General features: G+C 37.6%; 1 protein-coding gene across 1 annotated transcript in view; it reads left to right on the forward strand.

Moving 5' to 3' along the window:
- ATRNL1 (attractin like 1) overlaps positions 1–22235 on the forward strand; it is an 836623-nt gene that overhangs the window by 375493 nt on the left and 438895 nt on the right. Inside the window, exon 25 of the mRNA XM_046027294.1 lies at positions 5462–5523. Coding sequence (XP_045883250.1) covers positions 5462–5523 — 62 coding nt within the window. The remainder of the gene's footprint in view (positions 1–5461; positions 5524–22235) is intronic.

A 22235-nucleotide genomic window follows, 5' to 3' on the forward strand; every position in this document is an offset into this window, starting at 1 on the left:
TATATTAATAGGTAGAGTTAGATAATATAGTTGAAGTTTTAAAATGTTTTAGTGCTGCAGTTCATGGTTATAGCTAGCAGAACTTCCTTTTAAATACTACTTTATTCAGATATTCTTTGGGAAAAAGTAGGAAATTGTGGATGTTTTCATATGTATCAGTGTTTTACTTACTTGTCTCGAAGTATGATTTTTGCTCCAAAGTACTTAGCTATGTGGACCCAGAAAGGGCAAGATCTGTTTCGAACATACTGTCATGGATAGTCACCTGCGGAGAAAATTCATTTGTATTTTTTTGATTTAAAAAGACATTTTTTTCTTAAATCTTTTAAGACATTTTCACCTATAACCAATCTCCTACAGCAATTATCTTTCCTCACTCTCTATATAAGTGCTCTGTAATTCTTCAAATGCTTAGAAGCTTTTTGGAAATGAATGTCACTATATTTAAGCCATCATGTATATGCCAAAAATTAGACCATCTTCTCAACTGACTATAATTCTTTATTTTATATAAGAGATACTGATATTTCTTATCTAGAATGCCATTTAAATTCCTTAGTGTTATTTCTTTGCACTGAAAGCTGGGATTATTGTAAGTCTCATCTCTTTTGTTTTCCTTTACTTATGGATTATGTCTTCCTCTACCTTTTGTCCAATGTCTCGAAGTTTTTGTTTTCATATACTTTGTATTGTTTTCTAGTTGTTTAAGGGAGGAGATATCTCTCATCCGTGAAAGTCTATTTGTCCTGGTTGGAGATTCAATTCCATGTTTTTGGATAATTTTAATAAAAAATTATTAAAGGAAAAAGAGATTTCAATACTTTAATGGTTAAATTTCAGCTCTCTGGGAAAATTCACTTATGTTGACCAACTCCTCTATACATGATATAAAAGTATAATAATATTCACTATATCATACCTACTATATGCCAGGTATTATGCCAAGGATTTTTATTAATTCAGTTGATCTTTCCTCTAGCATTATAAAGTAGGTATTTTATTACTACTTTTCACATATGTGAGAACTGAGACGCAGACAATCTAAATAGTTTTCCAGGTGATTTCAAAATCAGAAATTCTCTTTTCAGATACTGCATTTTTGACTAATACACTATGTAGCACTTCCTGAAGAACTGTGTTACAGTAAAATCTCTATGTTAGCAGAAATGTAGAACAACTTTAGCTTATTGGCCAGTTTCATCTCTGAAAATTCATTTCTTATTAACACGAAATTATAAAACAAGATGACATATTTCACTTTTTGAGTAAAGTATAGCAAAATAATTATATGAATACATACAGTTTCTTTAGACAAAAATATATGGGAAAGAACAAATCCTCTGTTTCCTTGATAGAGTAGAAATTTATTATCTTTTGGCTTACAAGCAATTATTAGTTGTATTAATAGGCACTGTGATCATTATTAAATGAAGAAACTCATTTACATGTTTTAGTTAGGTACATTTAATATGTTATAGGATTACATGTGAAACTTCACATACATTCTTGAAGTAATTTCGTAATAGTTTTTTTAAATTATCTTAATAAACATATAATGTATTATTAGCCCCAGGGTACAGGTCTGTGAATTGCCAGGTTTACACACTTCACAGCACTCACCATAGCACATACCCTCCCCAATGTCCATAATCCCACCACCCTCTCCCGAACCCCTCCCCCCAGCAACCCTCAGTTCGTTTTGTGAGATTAAGAGTCTCTTATGGTTTGTCTCCCTCCCGATCCCATCTTGTTTCATTTATTCTTTTCTTACCCCCGAAACCCCCCACATTGCATCTCCATTTCCTCATATCAGGGAGATCATATGATAGTTGTCTTTCTCTGGTTGACTTATTTCGCTAAGTATAATACCCTCTATTAGTTCCATCCACGTCATCGCAAATGGCAAGATTTCATTTCTTTTGATGGCTGCATAGCATTCCATTGTGTACACACACACACACACACACACACACACACACACACACACATACACCACATCTTCTTTATCCATTCATCTGTTGATGGACATCTAGATTCTTTCCATAGTTTGGCTGTTGTGGATATTGCTGCTATAAACATTTGGGTGCACATGCCCCTTCGGATCACTACTTTGTATCTTTAGGGTAAATACCCAGTAGTGCAATTGCTGGTCATAGGGTAGCTCTATTTTCAACTTTTTGAGGAACCTCCATGCTGTTTTCCAGAGTGGTTGCACCAGCTTGCATTCCCACCAACAGTGGAGGAGGGTTCCCCTTTCTCCGCATCCTCGCCAGCATCTGTCATTTCCTGACTTGTTAATTTTAGCCATTCTGACTGGTGTGAGGTGATATCTCATTGTGGTTTTGATTTGTATTTCCCTGATGCCGAGTGATGTGGAGCACTTTTTCATGTGTCTGTTGGCCATCTGGATGTCTTCTTTGCAGAAATGTCTGTTCATGTCCTCTGCCCATTTCTCTATTGGATTGGGTGTTGAGTTTGCTAAGTTCCTTATACATTTTGGACAATAGCCCTTTATCTGATATGTCTTTGCAAATATCTTCTCCCATTCTGTCAGTTGTCTTTTGGTTTTGTTAACTGTTTCCTTTGCTGTGCAAAAGCTTTTGATCTTAATGAAATCCCAAGAGTTCATTTTGCCCTTGCTTCCCTTGCCTTTGCCGATGTTCCTAGGAAAAAGTTGCTGTGGCTGAGGTCGAAGAGGTTGCTGCCTGTGTTCTCCTCAAGGATTTTGATGGATAAGTCTGCTGCCAATCTAATATTTTTACCATTGTATGTTACAGACTTCTTGTCTCAGGCTACTTTCAGGATTTTCTCTTTGTCACTAAGACTTGTAAATTTTACTATTAGGTGACGGGGTGTGGACCTATTCTTATTTATTTTCAGGGGGTTCTCTGCACCTCCTGGATTTTGATGCTTGTTCCTTTTGCCATATTAGGGAAATTCTCTACAATAATTCCCTCCAATATACCTTCTGCTCCCCTCTCTCTTTCTTCTTCTTCTGGAATCTGAATTATTCTAATATTATTTCATCTTATGGTGTCACTTATGTCTCGAATTCTCCCCTCGTGGTCCAGTATTTGTCTCTCTTTTGCTCACCTTCTTTATTCTCTGTCATTTGGTCTTCTATATCACTAATTCTTTCATCTGCCTCATTTATCCTAGCAGTAAGAGCCTGCATTTTTTATTCTACCTCATTAATAGCTTTTTTTATTTCAACTTGGTTAGATTTTATTTCTTTTATTTCTCCAGAAAGGGCTTTTATTTCTCTGGAGAGGGTTTCTATAATATCTTCCATGCCTTTTTCGAGCCCGGCTAGAACCTTGAGAATCGTCATTCTGAACTGTAGATCTGACATATTACCAATGTCTGTATTGATTAGGTCCCTAGCCTTCTGTAGTGCCTCTTGTTCTTTTTTTTTGTTTTGAGGTTTTCCACCTTGTCATTTTGTCCAAATAAGAATATATGAAGGAGCAAATAAAATACTAAAAGAGTGGCAAAGATCCCAGGAAAATGTGCTTTCACCAAATCAGAAAAGCCCCCAGATCATGGAGGGGGGAGAAAGGGGATAAAAATAAGTTCAGGAAAAAAAAAAAATTTAAAAAAGTGTGTGTGTGTGTGTGTGTGTGTGTGTGTGTGTGTGTGTGTGTATTAGACTGGTGACTAGAACAGGGTCACCCACTTAATTTTGGGAGTATTTTGGTCTCTTAGAGGAAACTACCTCCCAAAATTTTAAGGAATGAAAAATATATATAAGGGTAAATACAATGAAGGGATAGAATATGAGTATAAAGATGAAAAAGAAAAAAAAATTTATTTCTAAAAAAGGAGTTGATAAAGTCAGTTGGTTGGGAGAATAAAGGAAAAGAAAGTGAAAAGAATTCACTCATGCTGGAGGCTAGAACAAGCCTGGTGCTAGATTTAGGGTGTGTTTTGATCTATTAGAAGAAGTTGTACCCCAAATTTTTTAGAAGAAAATACCCTATGTGTATACAAAAAACAAAGTTAGATACAATGAAGGATAAAATATGACTATAATAATGAAGTTTCAAAAAAGATTATTATTATTATTTTTTAAAGGTATTGTTAAGATAAACTAGTTAAAAAACGTTAAAAGAAGAAAGGGTAAAAGTTAAAAAAAATTTAGCAGAAAAAAAAATAAAATTAAAAAAAATTAATTTACTGCAAGGCTAAAGAATCATGGGGAGAAAGCCATGAATTCCATGGTTTGCTTTCTCTTCCTCTGGAATTCCGCTGTTCTCCTTGGTAAGTGAAGTTGGTCTTGGCTGGATTTCTTGTTGATCTTCTGGGTGAGGGGCCTGTTGTAGTGATTTTCAAGTGTCTTTGCCTAAGGTGGACTTGCACCGACCTTCCCAGGAGCCAGGCTGAGTAATCCACTTGGGTTCGCTTTCGGGAGCTTTTGTTCCCCAAACACTTTCCGTAGAGTTCCGGAGGATGGGAATGAAAATGGCAGCCTCCCAATCTCTGGCCCGGAGGAGCTGAGAGCTCGGGGCCCCACTCCTCTGTGCGCCCTCAGAGAAAAGTACTCAATCACTCCAGTTTCCCTGGACTTTGGCCGCCCCTCCGAGCTCACCCAGCCTGTGACCAAGCGTTTCTGTCTCTGGCACACAGCTCCCCATGGAATCTCCGAACCCCACAGATCCCTGAGCTCTTCCAGGGGGTGTCTCCCTGGATCTTTAGGGACCCCACTCACAGAGCAGTTGCCTGTGCCACAGATTACAGTTCAAGGTAACCCTGAGTTAAGAGGTCACTCCTCCCCTCTGTCTCTGTAGCTGGCTTCCCCACTCTAATACCTGAAAGCTCTGTGACACTCAGACACCCCCGATCCTTCTGTTATCCTGTGGGACCAGGGGCCACGCTGACCCTGCGTGTGCTTCACCCCAGTTTAGCCTCTGGAGTGATGTCCCTTAGTGGAGCAGACTTTTAAAAGTTCTGATTTTGTGCTCTGTTGCTTGGCCGCTTGCCACGAGCTGGCCCTGGCCCCTCCCCCGCTTCTATCTCCCCATCACTTTGGATTCACTTTTCCACTGGTCCTACCTTTCAGAAAGTGGTCGATTTTCTGTTTCTAGAATTGTTGCTCGTCTTCTCTTCGATCTCCTGTTGGATTTGTAGGTGTTCGGAATGGTTTGATAAGCTATCTAGCTGATCTCCTGCTACCTGATGTTGTCTCAGCCTGCTACTTCTCCGCCATCTTGACTCCTCCAGCTGTAATAGTTTTTTACAATCATTTATGTAATAGCATATTTAAAAGTCATCATTGTTGGCTGTTAACTTTACTAGGTGTTCTAGATGAAGTTTTGATTTCACATACATGATTTATAATATAGTGTTCCAAATATTTTCAAGATTTCAAAATATTGTTTTACAAATGTGATGAAACATCACCACATATATTGGGAAGGAACATATATTGAGTTTCAAACTTTCTTTTATTTTGATTTTTCAGATTGCATTCTCACAACACAATACAATCATGGATCTTGTGCAGTTTTTTGTCACCTTCTTCAGGTAATTTGCTTTTACTGACTTTGAATTTATTAAACCTATATTCTAATGATGTTCTATCAACGTGTTAGGTAATTTATCAAATCTCTAACCTTCAAATATAATAATGTGTCTTGAATGGCTTTATATGCTTAAATATATACCACAGAGCTGAAATATACTTGTCAAGTATACTTGAAATATACTTATCAAGATTATTTTGCTATTGTACTGTTTAATTGCTAATGGGGTCAGTGCAAAGAAGTCAATAACTTTCTGTTCCTGTCGCATAGGTAATTAAGGCCTGCCTTATTTAATGAAATTAGCACTATATCCACTATATTGATTAGGTATAGCATTAAATCAATTCAATTGTTTGTTGGGAAATTATCACATTTAGCACACTGTACTCAAAATCTGTAGGGAATGTATTTATTGTCCTCAGTGAACTTCTAATCTGGAAATGCTAAATATGACTTTGAGTATAGCATCATTCCCTAGAACATTATTGTCTGAGGTATTAATAGTAAGTTAATAAGAAAGTTTCTGTAATTAACAACTCTGGAAAATAGGGCTCTTTTAGTTTGGTTATAACTAACATTACTTCTACTACTGATGTTACAAGTTTTTTTTCCCCTTTAGAGTTTTTAATGTGCTAATTTGCAATGTATCTTTCTAAAAGAGAGGGTAGAGTTTGTAGCGTTTCTCAAAACATGAAACCCTTTCAGGGAACATCTATTATTTCCATGGGATGTAAATAAAGAAACATTGAATTGGGAGAGGCAGCGAGTCAGTGATAGGATATCTTGTTATGGCATTTTAGATCATCTGGATAGGAAGAGAGGTTATTTTTGTTAATATGATTATTGTACGTGCAAGTTGTGCTGGCCCACTGGGTGCTTTCATGCAAATTAGAAAATTTGTGTCCTCCTTTTGGCAGAGGACATATATCATGGCACACAGCTTTACAGAGTTCAGTATGAATTTTGGCCTCCATTCACCAGTTGGCTTGGGTTATACTAAGTGAAGAAACCCGTACAGTCCAATTCTTGACATAGATGATATGCCAAGCACTTTCTTAAACGCCAATGTAACCATTGTTAGTTATCTTGTCCAGATATCCATACAATACTTAAATTCCCAATACCTTCCTCACAGCAAACAATTTCTGTACAGGGCCAAATATTTCAGGATTTGTGGGCTATACCATTTCTGTTGCATGTGTGCGAAGCTGCTGCTATAGTATTAGAGCAGATAGAGCCAATAAGGAAACAAATGGGAGTGGCTCTATTCCAAATAACCTTTATTGCAAAAACAGCTGGTGGGCTGAGTTCTGCCTATAGACATAATTTGCCCAACCCCTCATCTAGCTTATGCCCGAATGCCTTTAATGGCGAAATCGTACCATCTCCTGAGATAGCATTTTCTATCTTCAGATAACTAATTGTTCTTTATAATTGAGATGAAATCTGTCTCCCCATTACACCACTTCTCATTCATCCATATGGTCCAACACAGAGCAAGTCTCATCTCTCATCTCCATTTATAGCCCTTCAGTTTTCTAAACTCTTTTTTCCAATTTACATATTCCCTGTCTCTTTATCCTCTTCTGTTGTTGAAGCCTTTGTCACTTTGGTCACTTTGCTCTGAAAACAGTCCTGTTTGTCTCTGTCCCTTTAAAAGTTGTAATTTCCAGAATTTAATGCTATAAACACATGTATCACTAACGTGTGCATACTTTAAATTTGTCCCTTAAAAATGAAAAGAGGAGACATCTTAAATATACTTAATGTTTTATGACTTTGTTCTTCTGAGTATAAATGGATTTTAGGGCTATTTATCAGGTTCTAGTTTGTTTTTGGAAAGTATTAGAAGTTACAATCGAACAACCATTATTAAAGCATCAAAATAAAACTGGTTTTTGATGCAGAAAAGTGTGGATGGAAATATACTGAAAAGTTCAACTCTGTATCAAAATTCACAAAGTTGAATATATATGTAAATTATTAAATGTTTAGGGTTTTATTTTAAGCTTTTGAATTTGTATGCATATTTAAGTTCAATAGCTTTTTTTATTAAGTAAAAGCTAGTGTTAATGTGTACCATGTCTTAGAGATGATCCTATTTATTATGTTGTCATCATGGACAAAGTGAAATAAAATATTCTACCTGTTGTGTGAGATAAAATATATTTGATGTGCTTTTTTGTCATTTAAATTTCTTTCAGTAGTGAAATGGAAATTAGTTTTAAAATTATCTCATTGTTAAGAAAAAACATGGATAGAATTTTTAAAGTTTTTTTTTTTTTTTTAAATAAAGCTACTGCTAAGTTTTAAAAGAACCTTTTAAACAAGTCAGCATTTATGGACATCGTTCAGTCAGGCCGCTATTACTGCTGCGGCTGTTTGAGTTACTGATGTAGCAAAGGTGAATGTCAGCTTTTCAGTTTAGCCATGATTCGATGGAGGCCGGTTCACAAACTTCGCCAGTTTTTACCTCTCTGTTGGGCATAGTTCAGGGGTAACAGGATTGGGCAAGTACAGGGAGATCATTTATAGACATAGCCTGGCTCTGATCTTATCTTTCTCTACAATCATAAGTAGCTCATAGTTAGATGAAAATCTTCGTTCTTTCATATACAGAACTAAAGGATTTTCTTATTGTGAGAGTCTGTAGTATAACATAGTAAATGGTTAGAAAACTGGAAGGGAATTATTTTGAAAATAAATGTTGGGTGTTACACGCAAACAATGAGTCATGGCACACTACATCCAAAACTAAGAATGCACTGTATGGAGACTAACGTAACATGGTAAAAAAATAAAAATAAATGTTTTTGTCTGGTACGTAAAGTGGAAAGGTAAGTCTGTGTGAATCTGAAATGTTAAGCCTGGCAAATTAAATGGAGATAGAGTAGGTACCACTGCCCTTGCACCTTTTAGAATTTTAAGGTGGTACATACTTGCACTAAGCCCCTGGGATGACAATGCTTTTAATTTACCATCTTAACCAGATGGAGGGTAGTTTTAGAGGTTGCCGCTTGGTCTTTATCACTGTGATAGATCTTACCAACAGGCCAGGGACACAATGTAGAGATTGCTCTAACCACCTTCTCCATGAATTCTTATTATACACTTACGAACTGGGGAAATTATCACTGCTTGGATCCATAGACACAGTTGGTCCACAGTGAGCCAGAATTTAGCAAAAATTTGTTACATGACTCCTGAAGACACCCCAAATCTAACAAGGGGCCATTATTGACATTTAATCCATGAGTATCTGTGTCCTCTCTCACCCGGTATCTGATATTGATTAAAATATCTACTTATTCCTCTTGTACTGTATATATAACCATTATATGCCTATATATATATATATATATATATATATATGTATACACACACACATACACACACACACAAATATACAGAATTATGGATAGGAATCACACAAAGGTCCCCTTGAGGATCACTTTACACACTTTTCAAGATGTTTCAAGATGTTCCTTCTTCTATGGACCCAGCTACCTGTTCAGTCAATGGGGATCTGGATCTGGAAATTAGCTTATCTGGGAACTGGACAGAGGATCATGATTTTTCTATCAAGAGAACAATTCTCAGCCTGTTCTTTCCTCATTCTCGCTTAAAACAAAAGTAAATGTTAAATCGCACCATTGTTGTCTGCCCACCTATTTGAGCCCTGAAGATGCCATGCATTATGAATCATCTCCACAGCTCTTTGTGGGCAAGTCCCCTTGTCTGCTCCAACAGTCTTATTGATCATTATGGTAATTTTGGGCCCTGGATTTTATCAGCCTAAGCCCTGACACCTGGTGTCTTTTACTTAGGGGTCCCTTTCTTAATGTCTACCCCTATTACTGCCTCTACTCTTGTCAGCTCTGGTCTGCAGAAGAATGCCACCACTGAACTTCTTAGTGAAGCTGATGCCCCTCTCATCAACATGTTCCTTCTCTAGTGCCCTTGGTGAATGATGTGTCCGATGGGACATAATCTGCTGGTAGTTCTTTTGGCTTTACATAGTATACCCATTCTAGCACATTCCCTCTGTTGACTTCTTTATTCCTTTCTCTTCCATCTGCTTGGGCAACTCAGGCATTTCCATTACACTTTCAATAGACCATTGCTTTTTCCAGGCTTCTAAGAATCACTCCAGCAGCAAGTTTTCCCCATCCCCTCCTCAGGAGTCCTCAGTATGACATTTTATCTCCTGTGGTCTTGAGAATATGCACGAAAATTCATGAGTTCTTGATTATCCAGTCTTACCTGCCGTCCTTCTTGAAGAAACACTGCCAAAATCCAATTCCTATCATACTCCCCTGGTTCATGCCAGTACATTCTAGTTGGTATAGCTCTTTCAAGTATATGTATCTTCCTTTTCTTATGAGGCCAAGATGTATTATGCTGTCATTAAACCCTAGTTATGGGGTGCCTGGGTGGCTCAGTTGGTTAAGCATCCATCTTGAGTTCTGCTCAGACCATGATCTTAGGGCTGTGAAACCAGGCCTGCTTCACTCTGGGCTCAGCATGGAGTTTGCTTGTCCATCTTCCTCTGCTCTTCCCCCTACTTGTGCATGTTCTCGTTCTCTGTCTCTGTGTGTGTGTCTCTCTCTCGCTCTCTCTCTGCCAAATAAGCAAATGCATAAAATCTTTAAAAAAAATAGATATCAGACTGGCAAGCAGGAGAGGAGGTGGTAACAGCTCATTAGGGACAAGTCTATTGTCTCTGTTACTAGGGAAGGGAATTGTAGAACCAACAGATTCATACTTAAAAGCACTTTTCTTGATATTCCATCCTAAATATACCTATCCCATATTCAAGGGCTAGTTTTTCCCAGCCATGGCCCTTGTGTGTTCATGAGAGAACTGGTCTGGCTGAGCATTTGATAACCATGGACTCTGCAACTCTAACAATTAGATTATCAGTCTGCTGCTGATCCATATTGGCTTTCCCAATGTCAAAGATAGGGACCTCAGTGAAAGCTATAAAAGGGACTCTCTAGCCTTTGTATTTAGTTACTAATGTTTGTTAATGACCTTTAGTCTCTTGTTATCACACTGCAGGTATTAATACAACATAGGAGCAATCAGCCAACCTAGTCTTTTTTTTTTTTTTTAAGATTTTATTTATTTATTTGACAGAGAGAGATCACAAGTAGGCAGAGAGGCAGGCAGAGAGAGAGAGAGGGGGGAAGCAGGCTCCCTGCTGAGCAGAGAGCCCGATGCAGGGCTCAATCCCAAGACCCTGAGATCATGACCTGAGCCGAAGGCAGAGGTTTAACCCACTGAGCCACCCAGGTGCCCCAACCTAGTCTTTTTTGAAGGTGATTTCCCCAGGTTTCCACTGGTGAAATCTTTAGCAGTTGCAGCGTTCTTCCATGGACTGTCTGTGCCTCACTACCAATGCTGATGGTGTTCTTTTATAGCCTGCCAAGGAATAAGTGAGCCATTTCTAAATCCCTTTTTTTAAACCTCATGATTACCTAGACTAAAGTCCTCAGAGAAGCAGACAACCAAGATGGGATTAAACATGCAATAAATGTATTAGGGGAAACTCCTGCAAAGGAAAGAGCAGGGAAGAAGTTTAAAGATCTTTTATATCACAGTGCTGATCTGATCTTTGTGAAGCAGAGCAGGAAGAAAGGGAAGTTCAGTGATAGAGCTTGAGATTTCTGTGCACTCCTCAAGCGAAATCACTCATCAGAGGAGTTTTGCGTCTCCGAGGATCAGGCCTACTTTGCCATCCCTGCCATGCTTAGTCTTTGACTGGAGACAGCCCTTGGGAAGTGTGGCATTCACATGAACACAGCGATGGATTTCAGAGTGCAGTAGCTGGTGCCCTTGATTAATTGTGATAGCTCTAGTCAGTGATTAGTAAGGCAGATTTTAATGACTGGTGTAATAGATTTGTCTGTTGCTTGAAAGTTTGGTACAACTGCCCTATAAAACCATATGAGGGCAACTGTCTCAGGTCCCCTTCCTCCTTGGGAGCGTGGTACTATCACTTAGCTATGGCTCAATAAACCTTGCTCTGCTGCCCACCAATCAGTCAGTCAATCAACCAGTCAATAAAACCATATGAATTTGGTAAGGCTTTTAAATTTGCTTTTGTATCTGGCCGGTTAGCTCAGTTGGTTAGAGCGTGGTGCTAATAAATTTGCTTTTGTATGATTTGATTTTTTTGTGAGTAGATTTTAGTTTCTCATGAAATTTCAATAATATTTACATCTCAAGTTTTCTATTTTTTCTTGACATAAGTGATGATTTTCTTTAGGAAATTTCCCATCTTATTTTTAAAATTTATTGCCATATATTTTCCAATATTAATATTCCAAAATTTATCTTATATTAGAATTATGTCTCCTTTTTCATTGTGAATTTTGCCTCTTTTCCTATTCCTTTTTTTCTCAATAAGCCATATAAGAGTTTTGACAGTATTGGGAATACTTGTAAAAACTAGGTTTCATGGTTTCATTCCATTGTTTTATTGTTTTCTAATTCATTTTCTGCTTTTACTTTACCTTTTTTTAAATTTGTTTTATTATTTTCCAAATTTTTTATTTAAAATGTAATCAGGCTTATTAACTTCTAGCTATTTGGCTCTAATATATGCATTTAGGGCTACCAATTTTTTTAAAAAAATTCTGTTTCAGCTGAATTCCCTGGAGTTTAATATATAGCATTTTATCATCCTGCAAGTCAAATAATTTTCTAATTCCTTTTATGATTTCCACTTGAATTATTTAGAAGTCTATTTTTGAATTTCTAAATGTGTAGGATTTCTTCTATGTGTCTTTTTATTGGCTTTTTCTTCAGTCAGTAAGAGATCTTTATGATATTTTGGTATTTTGCTGAGTTTTTTTCTGTTGTCAAATATATGATCAATATTTGTAAATGTTGCACTTACTTGATAAGAGGAGAGTTTCTTAGATCATTGTATTCAGAATTTTATAGATGGCCCATTAGCTAAAACTTGTTAGTTTTTCCTGTATGTTCATGTTTCATGTTTCATCTACATATTATTAAGTGAGATTTATTACTGTGTCATTTATTACTTGTGAATTTGTCAACTTTGTTTTAATATTTTTTCATTTTAATATTACAGCTTTAGGTACAAATAAGTTAGAATTATTAAATTTTTCTTATGAATTACTGTTTTTTCTTCAACATTTTATTATGATAAAACACATATAAAACTTGCCTTCTTAACCATTTTTAAGTGAATATTTCAGTGATATAAAATATTATCATATTATTATGTAACTATCACCACTATCCATCTCCAGAATGTTTTGTCTTACACAACTGAAACTCTATGCCAGTAAATAGTAATTTCCCATCTCCTTTTCTCAGCCCCCTGACAATTACCACCAGCCTTCTGTCTCTATAATTTTGAGTATTCTAGTACATTTTATTAAAAAGTATCACAGAGTATTTTTACTTTTGTCACTGACTTATTTCTTTTAGCAAAATATTCTCAGGATTCATCCCTATTATAACATATATCAATTTCCCTCCTTTCCAAGGCTGAATAATATTCCATTGTATGTAAATGCCACACTTTCTTTATCCATTTTTCTGTTGATGGACATGAGTTATTTCTCATGTAAATAATGCTGCTATGAACATGAGTGTACAAATATGTATTCAAGACCTCACTTTCTGCAGGAACTCAGAAGTGGAATTGCTGAGTATATGGTGATTCTGTTTTTAATTTTTTGAGGAAACTTCATACTATTTTCCACAGCAGTGTACTATTTTACATTTTCACCAAAAGCACAGAAGGATTCCAATTTTTCCATATCCTCCCTTACACTTGTAATTTTTTTGTTTTTTGATAGTAGCCACCCTAAAGAGTGTGAGGTAGTATCTTATAGTGATTTTGATTTATTTTTCCCTAATGATTAGTGATGTTTAGCATCCTTTTATGTGCTTATTCACCAATTACATATCTTTGTAGAAATGTCTGTTCAAATCCTTTGCCCAGTTTTGAAGCAGGTTCCTTGCTTTTTTTGTTGTTGAGTGGTAGGAGCTCTTTATATATCCTAGATATTAATCCCTGATAATTAGTCAGCTATATGATTTTCAGTTATTTTTCTCCACTAAATATCCTGTTTTAACTCTAATGATAGTGCCCTTGATGAATAGACGTTTTTAATTTTTAAGAAGCCCATTTTGTCTCTGCCTGTGCCTTTGGTGTCATAGCCAAGAAATCATTGCCAAACAAATGTCTTGAAGCTTTTGGCCTAAATTTTCTTCTAAGAGTTTTATCATTTTAGCTATTGTGTTAGGTTGTTGATCCTTTTTGAGTTAATTTTTTGACATGGTATTAGGTAAGGGTCTACCTTTATTTTTTTGCATTTGGATATCCAGTTTTCCCAGCACCATTTGTTGAAAAGCCTATCCCTTCTTTTTTGAATGGTCTTGGCACCCTTGTCACAAATCATTTGATCCAATATGTGAAGGTTTATTTCTGGGCTTTTTATTCTATTCCATTGGTTCTATATGTCTATCTTTATGCCAGTATCAGACTGTTTTAATTATTATAGTTTTATAGTAAATTTTGAAATCAGGAGGTATGAATCCTCCAACTTTGTCCTTTTATTAAGATTATATTATGTTGGGGCGCCTGAGTGGCTCAGTAGGTTAAAGCCTCTGCTTTCGGCTCAGGTCATGATCCCAGGGTCCTGGGATTGAGCCCCACATCGGGTTCTCTGCTCAGCAGGGAGCATGCTTCCCCCTCTCTCTCTCGGCCTGCCTCTCTGCCTACTTGTGATTTCTTTCTCTGTGTCAAATATATAAATAAAATCTTTAAAAAAAGATTTTATTATACTATATTATATTATATTAATTTGCTATTTAGGTCCTTGAGGTTCCATATGAATTTTAGGATGAATTTTACTACTTCTAAAAAACAAAACAAAACAAAACAAAACAACCCCCCCCCAAAAACACAGAAATATTGTTGGGATTTTGATAGGGATTGTATTGTATGTGTAGATTGCTTTGGATAGTATCAACATCATTACAATATTGATGTTAATACCATTACAGTAGTAAGTCTTCAAATCCATGAACATGAGATGTCTATTTATTTGCCTTTTGTTTTTGACAATATTTTGTACTTTTTATTGTATAGGTCTCTCAGTTCCTTTTTAAAGTGAATTCCCAAGTATTTAATCCTTTTTGATGCTACTGTTAATGGAGGTGTTTAGTTAATTTCTTTTTAGATTGTTTATTAGTATATAGAAATGCAACTGGTTTTTTGTGTTAACTTTGTGTCCTGCTACTTTGCTGAATTTCTCTATTAATTCTAAGTTTTTTTGCATGTGTGGAATTTTTAGAGTTTTATATATATATGTTCATTTCATTTGCAAACAGGTAACTTCTTCTTTTCCAAATTGGATGCCTTTTATTTCTTTTTCTTGTTAGTTCTATTTAGGACTTCGGTTACCATGTTGAATAGAAGTGGCAAAAGCTGGCACCTTGTTTCTGATTTTATTTTATTTTTTTAAATTTATTTGAGAGAGAGAGAGCATGCGTGCTTGCATGCATGTCCAAGTGGAGGCGGGGCAGAGGGAAAGAATCTGAAGCTGACTCCCTTGATCTCAGGACTCTGAGATCATGACCTGAGCTGAAATCAAGAGTCGGATGCTTAACCAACTGAGCCACCCAAGCGCCCTTCTTCTTTCTGATTTTAGAGGAAAAGCATTTAGTCTTTCACCATTTAGTCATTCACCTATAGAAGCTGCAGCAAATCATCCAGAAGATCTAGCTAAGATATTAACAAAGGTGGCTACACTAAACAACAGATTTTAATGAAGGTGAAACAGCCTTATTTGGAAGAAGGTGGCCTCTAGGACCTCCATAGCTGGAAAGGAGGAGTCAATCATGGCCTGGCTACAAAGACTCAAAAGAAAAGCTGAATGTCTTGTTAAGGCTAATACAGCCAGTGATTTCAAATTGAAACCATTGCTCATTTACCATAGGGTTTCCAGTTCCAGGCAATACTGAGTAAACACAAAACCCTTTCTATTTCCCACTGATTTCAACTATAAAACCTGGATAAAATGCATGGATAGCTATTTGATAATTCTGAAAAGTATCAGTAGGGAGATCAAGGAAGACCCAAACTCAAAGTGCCACTGAACCTTTTGGGAATTTACTGTTATTTTCATCTGGTATCCCCTGACTTGAAACTTAATGCAGGCTGAAACCTGAGAGTGACTACTGAGGTCTAGACAAGAAACATCATGGAAATATCCCCTAGTTCTGAGTTAGGGCAAGGAAAAGGAAAAGGAAGCTCTTAAAACTCAAGAGTGAGCAGTGGAGACCCTCCATTTTTTCTCTCTCTCCCTAGTTCACTCACCCCCACCCCCAAATCTCAAGCAGTCCTACAACAGTAACATGGCTGGAATGAGAAGTTGCAAGAACCAAATCTCCAAGGGAGGGGAATCTTCCTTTACATACGGTAGAGCTGTGGTTACAAGAGGGCTAAGACAAATGCCATTGCTTTTTCCTTTCCTCTGTCCTCCCAGCCCAAAATGTGGCACATTCATGGAAGTGGGCAGTTTCTGGCCAAAGGATGACAAGTGGAGCCCAGGGAATCAGGAAGGATCTGGGAAATAACAAAGAGAAAGTCATCCCATAAAGTTGTTTATGAATTTCTGGGATCACTTTGAGCAGCATATGTGAGGATCTGATCCTAATTAGCATACCAAAGAATTTGAGACCTGACCTAATGGTTAGAACTCTGGCCAGACCCCAGACTGAACCTGAAGGGCAAGACTCAAATAGTACTGAAAAAGTTTTAGGTGAATTATAACCACAGCCTACAGATGGCTAAAACAAAGTTTTGCTATTGGGAGTATCAACATTCTCTATAGAATGTTATAGACCCCAGTCCCTCAAGAAAGTTAATGTAGCAGGAGAGAATTTTGGTAGAGGGAGCAGCAGAAAGGTCTGGGATGGAAGTGGGCCATTCTTAAGTTTTGTTGGCGAAGTCCACAACTGTCAATGTTTATTGCTTTATGAAAAAAACCTTTTCATAATGTTTTGGTGCTGGATCTATTAACCATGCACATGGTAGAAAAATAACATTAGACTCCTAGCTCATGCTAAATATAAAAATAAATTCCAGGAGAAAGGGAAGACAGTGAAATATATAGAAGATGATATAGGAATTCTTCTTCATAAGTTTAGAATAGGGAAAATTATACACAAAGCACTACAATAAAACTACCGTAAAACTAAAAAGTTTTGTCATCAGAAGATACCCATAGTATTATAAAAAATCTAGCTTCCCAGTGGTATAAAATATAATCTGCATAAAGGACAAAGGTCTTACATTCACAATACATAACTCATATAAATCAGTAAAAACAGTGTGAAACTGTAACCCTTCCCTGCAAAAACGGTGAGAGACTTGGACAGGCACTTCACAAAAGAGGATATGATATCTAAGTGACTAACAAAACATAAAAATGTGCTCAATTTAATTTTTATTGGGGAATGCAAATTAAAGCCACAATAGAATACAACTTACTATATCCTCATCATAGAGGTGTAAAATTAAAAAACAAAAACAAGAACAAATGTAGGAGAGGATGTGGAACTCTCAAAACTTCTGGTAGTCTAGAAACTGGAACAACAACTTTGAAAACATCTTGACATTATATTCTAAAGTTGAATTGACTCATACTCCGTGATCCAATAATTCGATTCCACCAAAAACCACATAAAAATAGGGCATTGTGTTTGTTTGTTTTTTGTTTTTTTTTGTTTGTTTTTCATTTTATTTATTTTTTCAGCGTAACAGTATTCATTGTTTTTGCACAACACCCAGTGCTCCATGCAAAACGTGCCCTCCCCATTACCCACCACCTGTTCCCCCAACCTCCCACCCCTGACCCTTCAAAACCCTCAGGTTGTTTTTCAGAGTCCATAGTCTCTTATGGTTTGCCTCCCCTTCCAAAATTTTTTTTTTTAATAAACATATAATGTATTTTTATCCCCAAGGGTACAGGTCTGTGAATCGCCAGGTTTACACACTTCACAGCACTCACGATAGGACATACCCTCCCCAATGTCCATAGCCCCCTCCCCCTCTCCCAATCCCACCTCCCCCCAGCAACCCCCAGTTTGTTTTGTGAGATTAAGAGTCATTTATGGTTTGTCTCCCTCCCAGTCCCATCTTGTTTCATTTATTCTTCTCCTATCCCCCTAACCCCCCATGTTGCTTCTCCATGTCCTCATATCAGGGAGATCATATGATAGTTGTCTTTCTCCGATTGACTTATTTCACTAAGCATGATACCCTCTAGTTCCATCCACGTCGTCGCAAATGGCAAGATTTCATTTCTTTTGATGGCTGCATAGTATTCCATTGTGTATATATACCACATCTTCTTTATCCATTCATCTGTTGATGGACATCTAGGTTCTTTCCATAGTTTGGCTATTGTAGACATTGCTGCTATAAACATTCGGGTACACGTGCCCCTTCGGATCACTATGTGTGTATCTTTAGGGTAAATACCCAGTAGTGCAATTGCTGGGTCATAGGGTAGTTCTATTTTCAACATTTTGAGGAACCTCCATGCTGTTTTCCAGAGTGGTTGCACCAGCTTGCATTCCCACCAACAGTGGAGGAGGGTTCCCCTTTCTCCACATCCTCGCCAGCATCTGTCATTTCCTGGAATTGTGTTTTATGTAACCAAACCCATAGAATATCCCAAATACCCAAAAATAATTGAATAGAGAATATAGCCATTTAATGGAAAAATATGGGGTAATGAAAAAGAACAAATGACTCCTACAAGAATGATACAGTAGTCACTCACAAACATAGTGTTGAACAAAAGAAGCCAAAAACAAAAGACTAAATACTATAGGATTTCACTTGTATGAAGTTCAGAAATATGCAGAACCAAACTATAGTGTTAAAAATCAACATGATAGCTACCTTTGAGGAGGAAGGAATTGGTGAATTGCTATTTCTTTATTGGGGTGTTAGTTACATGGGTATATTATCTTTGGATAATTTATTGAGCTGAATGCTTGTGATTTCTCTGTGTGTATTATGTATTGATGTTCTGGGAAAGTTTTTTAAAAAGAGCATTTCCTACTTTTAAACTATTAAGAAAATTTTATAGTTAAAACATTCTTTCTAACTACATGATTTCAAAAAGGTATGCCTTAAGTAAAGATTGAGTTTAGAAAGGAGCATTGTATACAATGATCTTTATCATTTCTTTGAAAAATTGGAAGATTAAGATATTATCTAGGCAGGTTATTTGTAACAGGAGGAGTTAACTAGGAAGGTCTTCCATATTAGCTGTTGCTTGTCCTTTTAATATCTTGCCAGGGAGGCTTGAGAGCACTCTACTTGTTGTAAAATATTTGAAGGAAGGATTGAAGAGTTATCAAAGATGCTTTGTAGATTTTTAAATGTGTTAGTAGTTTGGAGGAGGCTCATTTGGGTATTTTCCTATGAATTTTACAGAAATGGTATCTGAAATTGATTTTATGGATTATTTCTCAGGCTTAATTTAACTTCTTACATATGGCTATACAGCAATGATTTTATTTGGGGGGGATTGATCCCTCACTAGCTTCATGGGTAGGCTAAAGCTCATTTGTGGGTAACCTTCAATAGCCAAATGCTAGGTGAAGAGTGAGAATATGTGATGGTATGTAATGTGAGTCCTGGAATTCTTGCATCCATTTTTGTTCCTAAGCGGGAAACAAGCCTGAGGATAGAGCTGAACACAGCTAAGTATATAGGTCAGAGAATCAGAGAACAGTGTAGTTAGGGTGCTGATTAGTCCAAACCTGGAAGTTATTCTTCCTTTTGACTTTGGGGAGTGTCTTGGTCTGCTTGGGCTGTCACACCACAGACCGAATGGCTTTAACAATAGAAATTTTTTAATCTTACAGTCTTGCAGGCTGGAGAATCCAGGATTTGAGTGCTAGCATTGTTGGTTTCTGGTTTGAGAATTCTTGATTTGCAGATGGCTGTCTTTTTGCTCTCTGTTCCCATCATCTTTCCTCAATGCCTGTACACGGAGAGAGAGTGCAAGCTCTCTGAGGTCTTTTTGATAAGGACACTAATTCTGTTGGCTCAGGTTTCTATCCTTATGACCTCATTTAACCTTAATCACAACTCAAAGTCCCTATTTTCAAATATAATTGCATTTGGGGTTAAGAATTCAATATACAAGTTTTGCAGGAACATAATTCATCCATTGCATTCTGCCTCTGGCCTCCCATAATCATGTTCTTTTTACATGCCAAATGCATTCATTCTATCCCAACAATCTCAAAAGCCTTAACTCATGGTAGGAGCAACTCTAGAGTTTGAAGTCTCATCTAAACACCGTCTAGATCAGGGGCACCTGGGTGCTCAGTCGTTGGGCATCTGCCTTCGGCTCAGGTCATGATGAGCTTAGCATGGAGCCTCACATGGAGCCCCACTGCATCGGGCTCCGCATTGGGCCCCCTGCTCAGCAGGAAGCCCACTTCTCCCTCTCCCACCCCCTCTCCCCATTCTACTTATATTCCCTCTCTGGACGTCTCTCTCTCTCTCTCTGTCAAATGGATAAATAAAATCTTAAAAAACAAATAAACACCATCTAGATCAGATATGGCTGAAATTTAGGATATAATTCATCCTGAGGCAACATTTTCTCTACCTGTGAACTGTGAAACCAGAGAACTTCTATGATTCTGAAATGCCATGGTGCTGCAGGCATAGCATAGATATTTTCAGTTCATAAGGGGGTTATCTGAAGAAGAAAGAGGTAACTGGTCTTAAGCAAGTCTAAAACCTAGAAGGCAAATTCCATCAGATCTTAAAGATTTGAAAATAATCCTCTTTGGTTCAGTACCCTACCTCCAGGTCCACTGGGGTGGCAGCATCACCACACAGCTCTACTGAGTGGCCCTGCCCTTTTAGCATGACGAGGTGGCCCTGACCTTGCAGCAGTATGCTGCAGCTTTGTCGCCAAGACACTGGGTTAGTGACATCTTGGTCCCCCAAACCATAGGTGGAACCAGTCTTGCCCTTATAATCTCTGACTTAACTTCAGGGTTACTTCCTTTTCTTAAAGGATAAAGCATGTTCCTAACTGAATAGTATTATGGTTCTATCCCGTAGAATCCCAAGAAGGCTGACAGCCTTTTTTTCATCTTGTCTTGCTTTCTCTGTCCCCTTTAAACTCACAGTGTTTCTGCTGGTATAGTCCCATCTCTATTCCTGATTCTGTGGAGATGACTAATTAAGTTCCCACATCATACCCATGAGCTCCTCGTTATAAATCATTGCTCATCCACACCCTTTGTGTTATCTTCAGAACAGGACTTCTCAGCTTTCACGATATGGGTTAGTGGAGAATTTTCCAAATCTCTAGGTCCTGGTTCCTTTGTTCTAAACAATTCCTTCTTCAAATCGTCTCTCCTCTTGCACTTAGCTATAAGCCGGAATGAGGTCCAAAGCTACATCTTCAATTCTTTGCTTAGAAATATTCTCTGCTAAATTTAGTTTTATAGCTTTCAAGTTCTATTATCCAGAAAACACTAGAACACAATTCAACCAAGTTCTTTGCCATTTTATTTATTTATTCATTTATTATTTTTTTAAAGGCAGAGAGAGAGTGAGAGCAGGAACACAAGCACAGAGGAGTGGAAAAGGGAGAAGCAGGCTCCCCGCTGAGCAGGGAACCCGAGAAGGGACTCAATCCCAGGACACTGGCATCATGACCTGAGCTGAAGGCAGAGTCTTAACAACTGAGCCACCCTTCTTTGCCATTTTATAACAGGGATGGGCACAGGGTGCCCGGGTGGCTCAGTTGGTTGATTGTCTGACTCTTGATTTCAGCTCAGGTCATGATCTCAGTGTCCTGGTATTCAGCCCCACCTGGGGCTCTGCACTCAGTGGGAGTATCTTGGAGATTCTCTTTCTTCTCCGCCCCCCCCCCCCCCGTCTTCCCCCAGTCATGGGCATGCACTTGCACTCACTCTTTCTCTTAAATAAATAAACCTTAAAAAAATTAATAACAGGAATGGCCTTTCTTACAGTTTCCATTAACCCGTTTCTTATTTACATCTGAGACTTCACCAGAATGGTTTTTAACATCCATATGTATATCAACATTCTGTTTGTAATTATTTATGTATTATCTAAAAAGATACTTTCTCTCTAGCTGTTCTTTTTTTTTTTTTTTTTTTTAAGATTTTATTTATTCTTTTGACAGATAGAGATCACAAGTAGGCAGAGAGGCAGGCAGAGAGAGAGGAGGAAGCAGGCTCCTGGCCAAGCAGAGAACCGGATGTGGGGCTCGACCCCAGGACGCTGGGATCATGACCTGAGCTGAAGGCAGAGGCTTTAACCCACTGAGCCACCCAGGCGCCCCTCTCTACCTGTTCTTGATTCTTTCAGAGCTGTCACCAGATTGCCTTTAATATCCATGTTTCTTCAAACAGTCTCTTCACAGCAATCTATGCTTTCTTTAGCTCCTCAAAATTTCCCCAAGTTCTACTCATTACTCAGTTCCAAAGCTGCTTCCACATTTATAGGTTTTTTGTTACAGCAACACCTACTTCATGGTACTGAAATCTGCCTCTGTTCATGCTGCCATAACACAATACAATAGACTAGTGGCTTAGACAACAGAAATTCATTATCTCACCATTCTGGAGGCTGGAAAATCCATGACC

The sequence above is a fragment of the Meles meles genome, chromosome 13 (genome assembly GCF_922984935.1).
Source record: "Meles meles chromosome 13, mMelMel3.1 paternal haplotype, whole genome shotgun sequence".
NCBI classification, from domain to species: Eukaryota; Metazoa; Chordata; class Mammalia; order Carnivora; family Mustelidae; genus Meles; species Meles meles.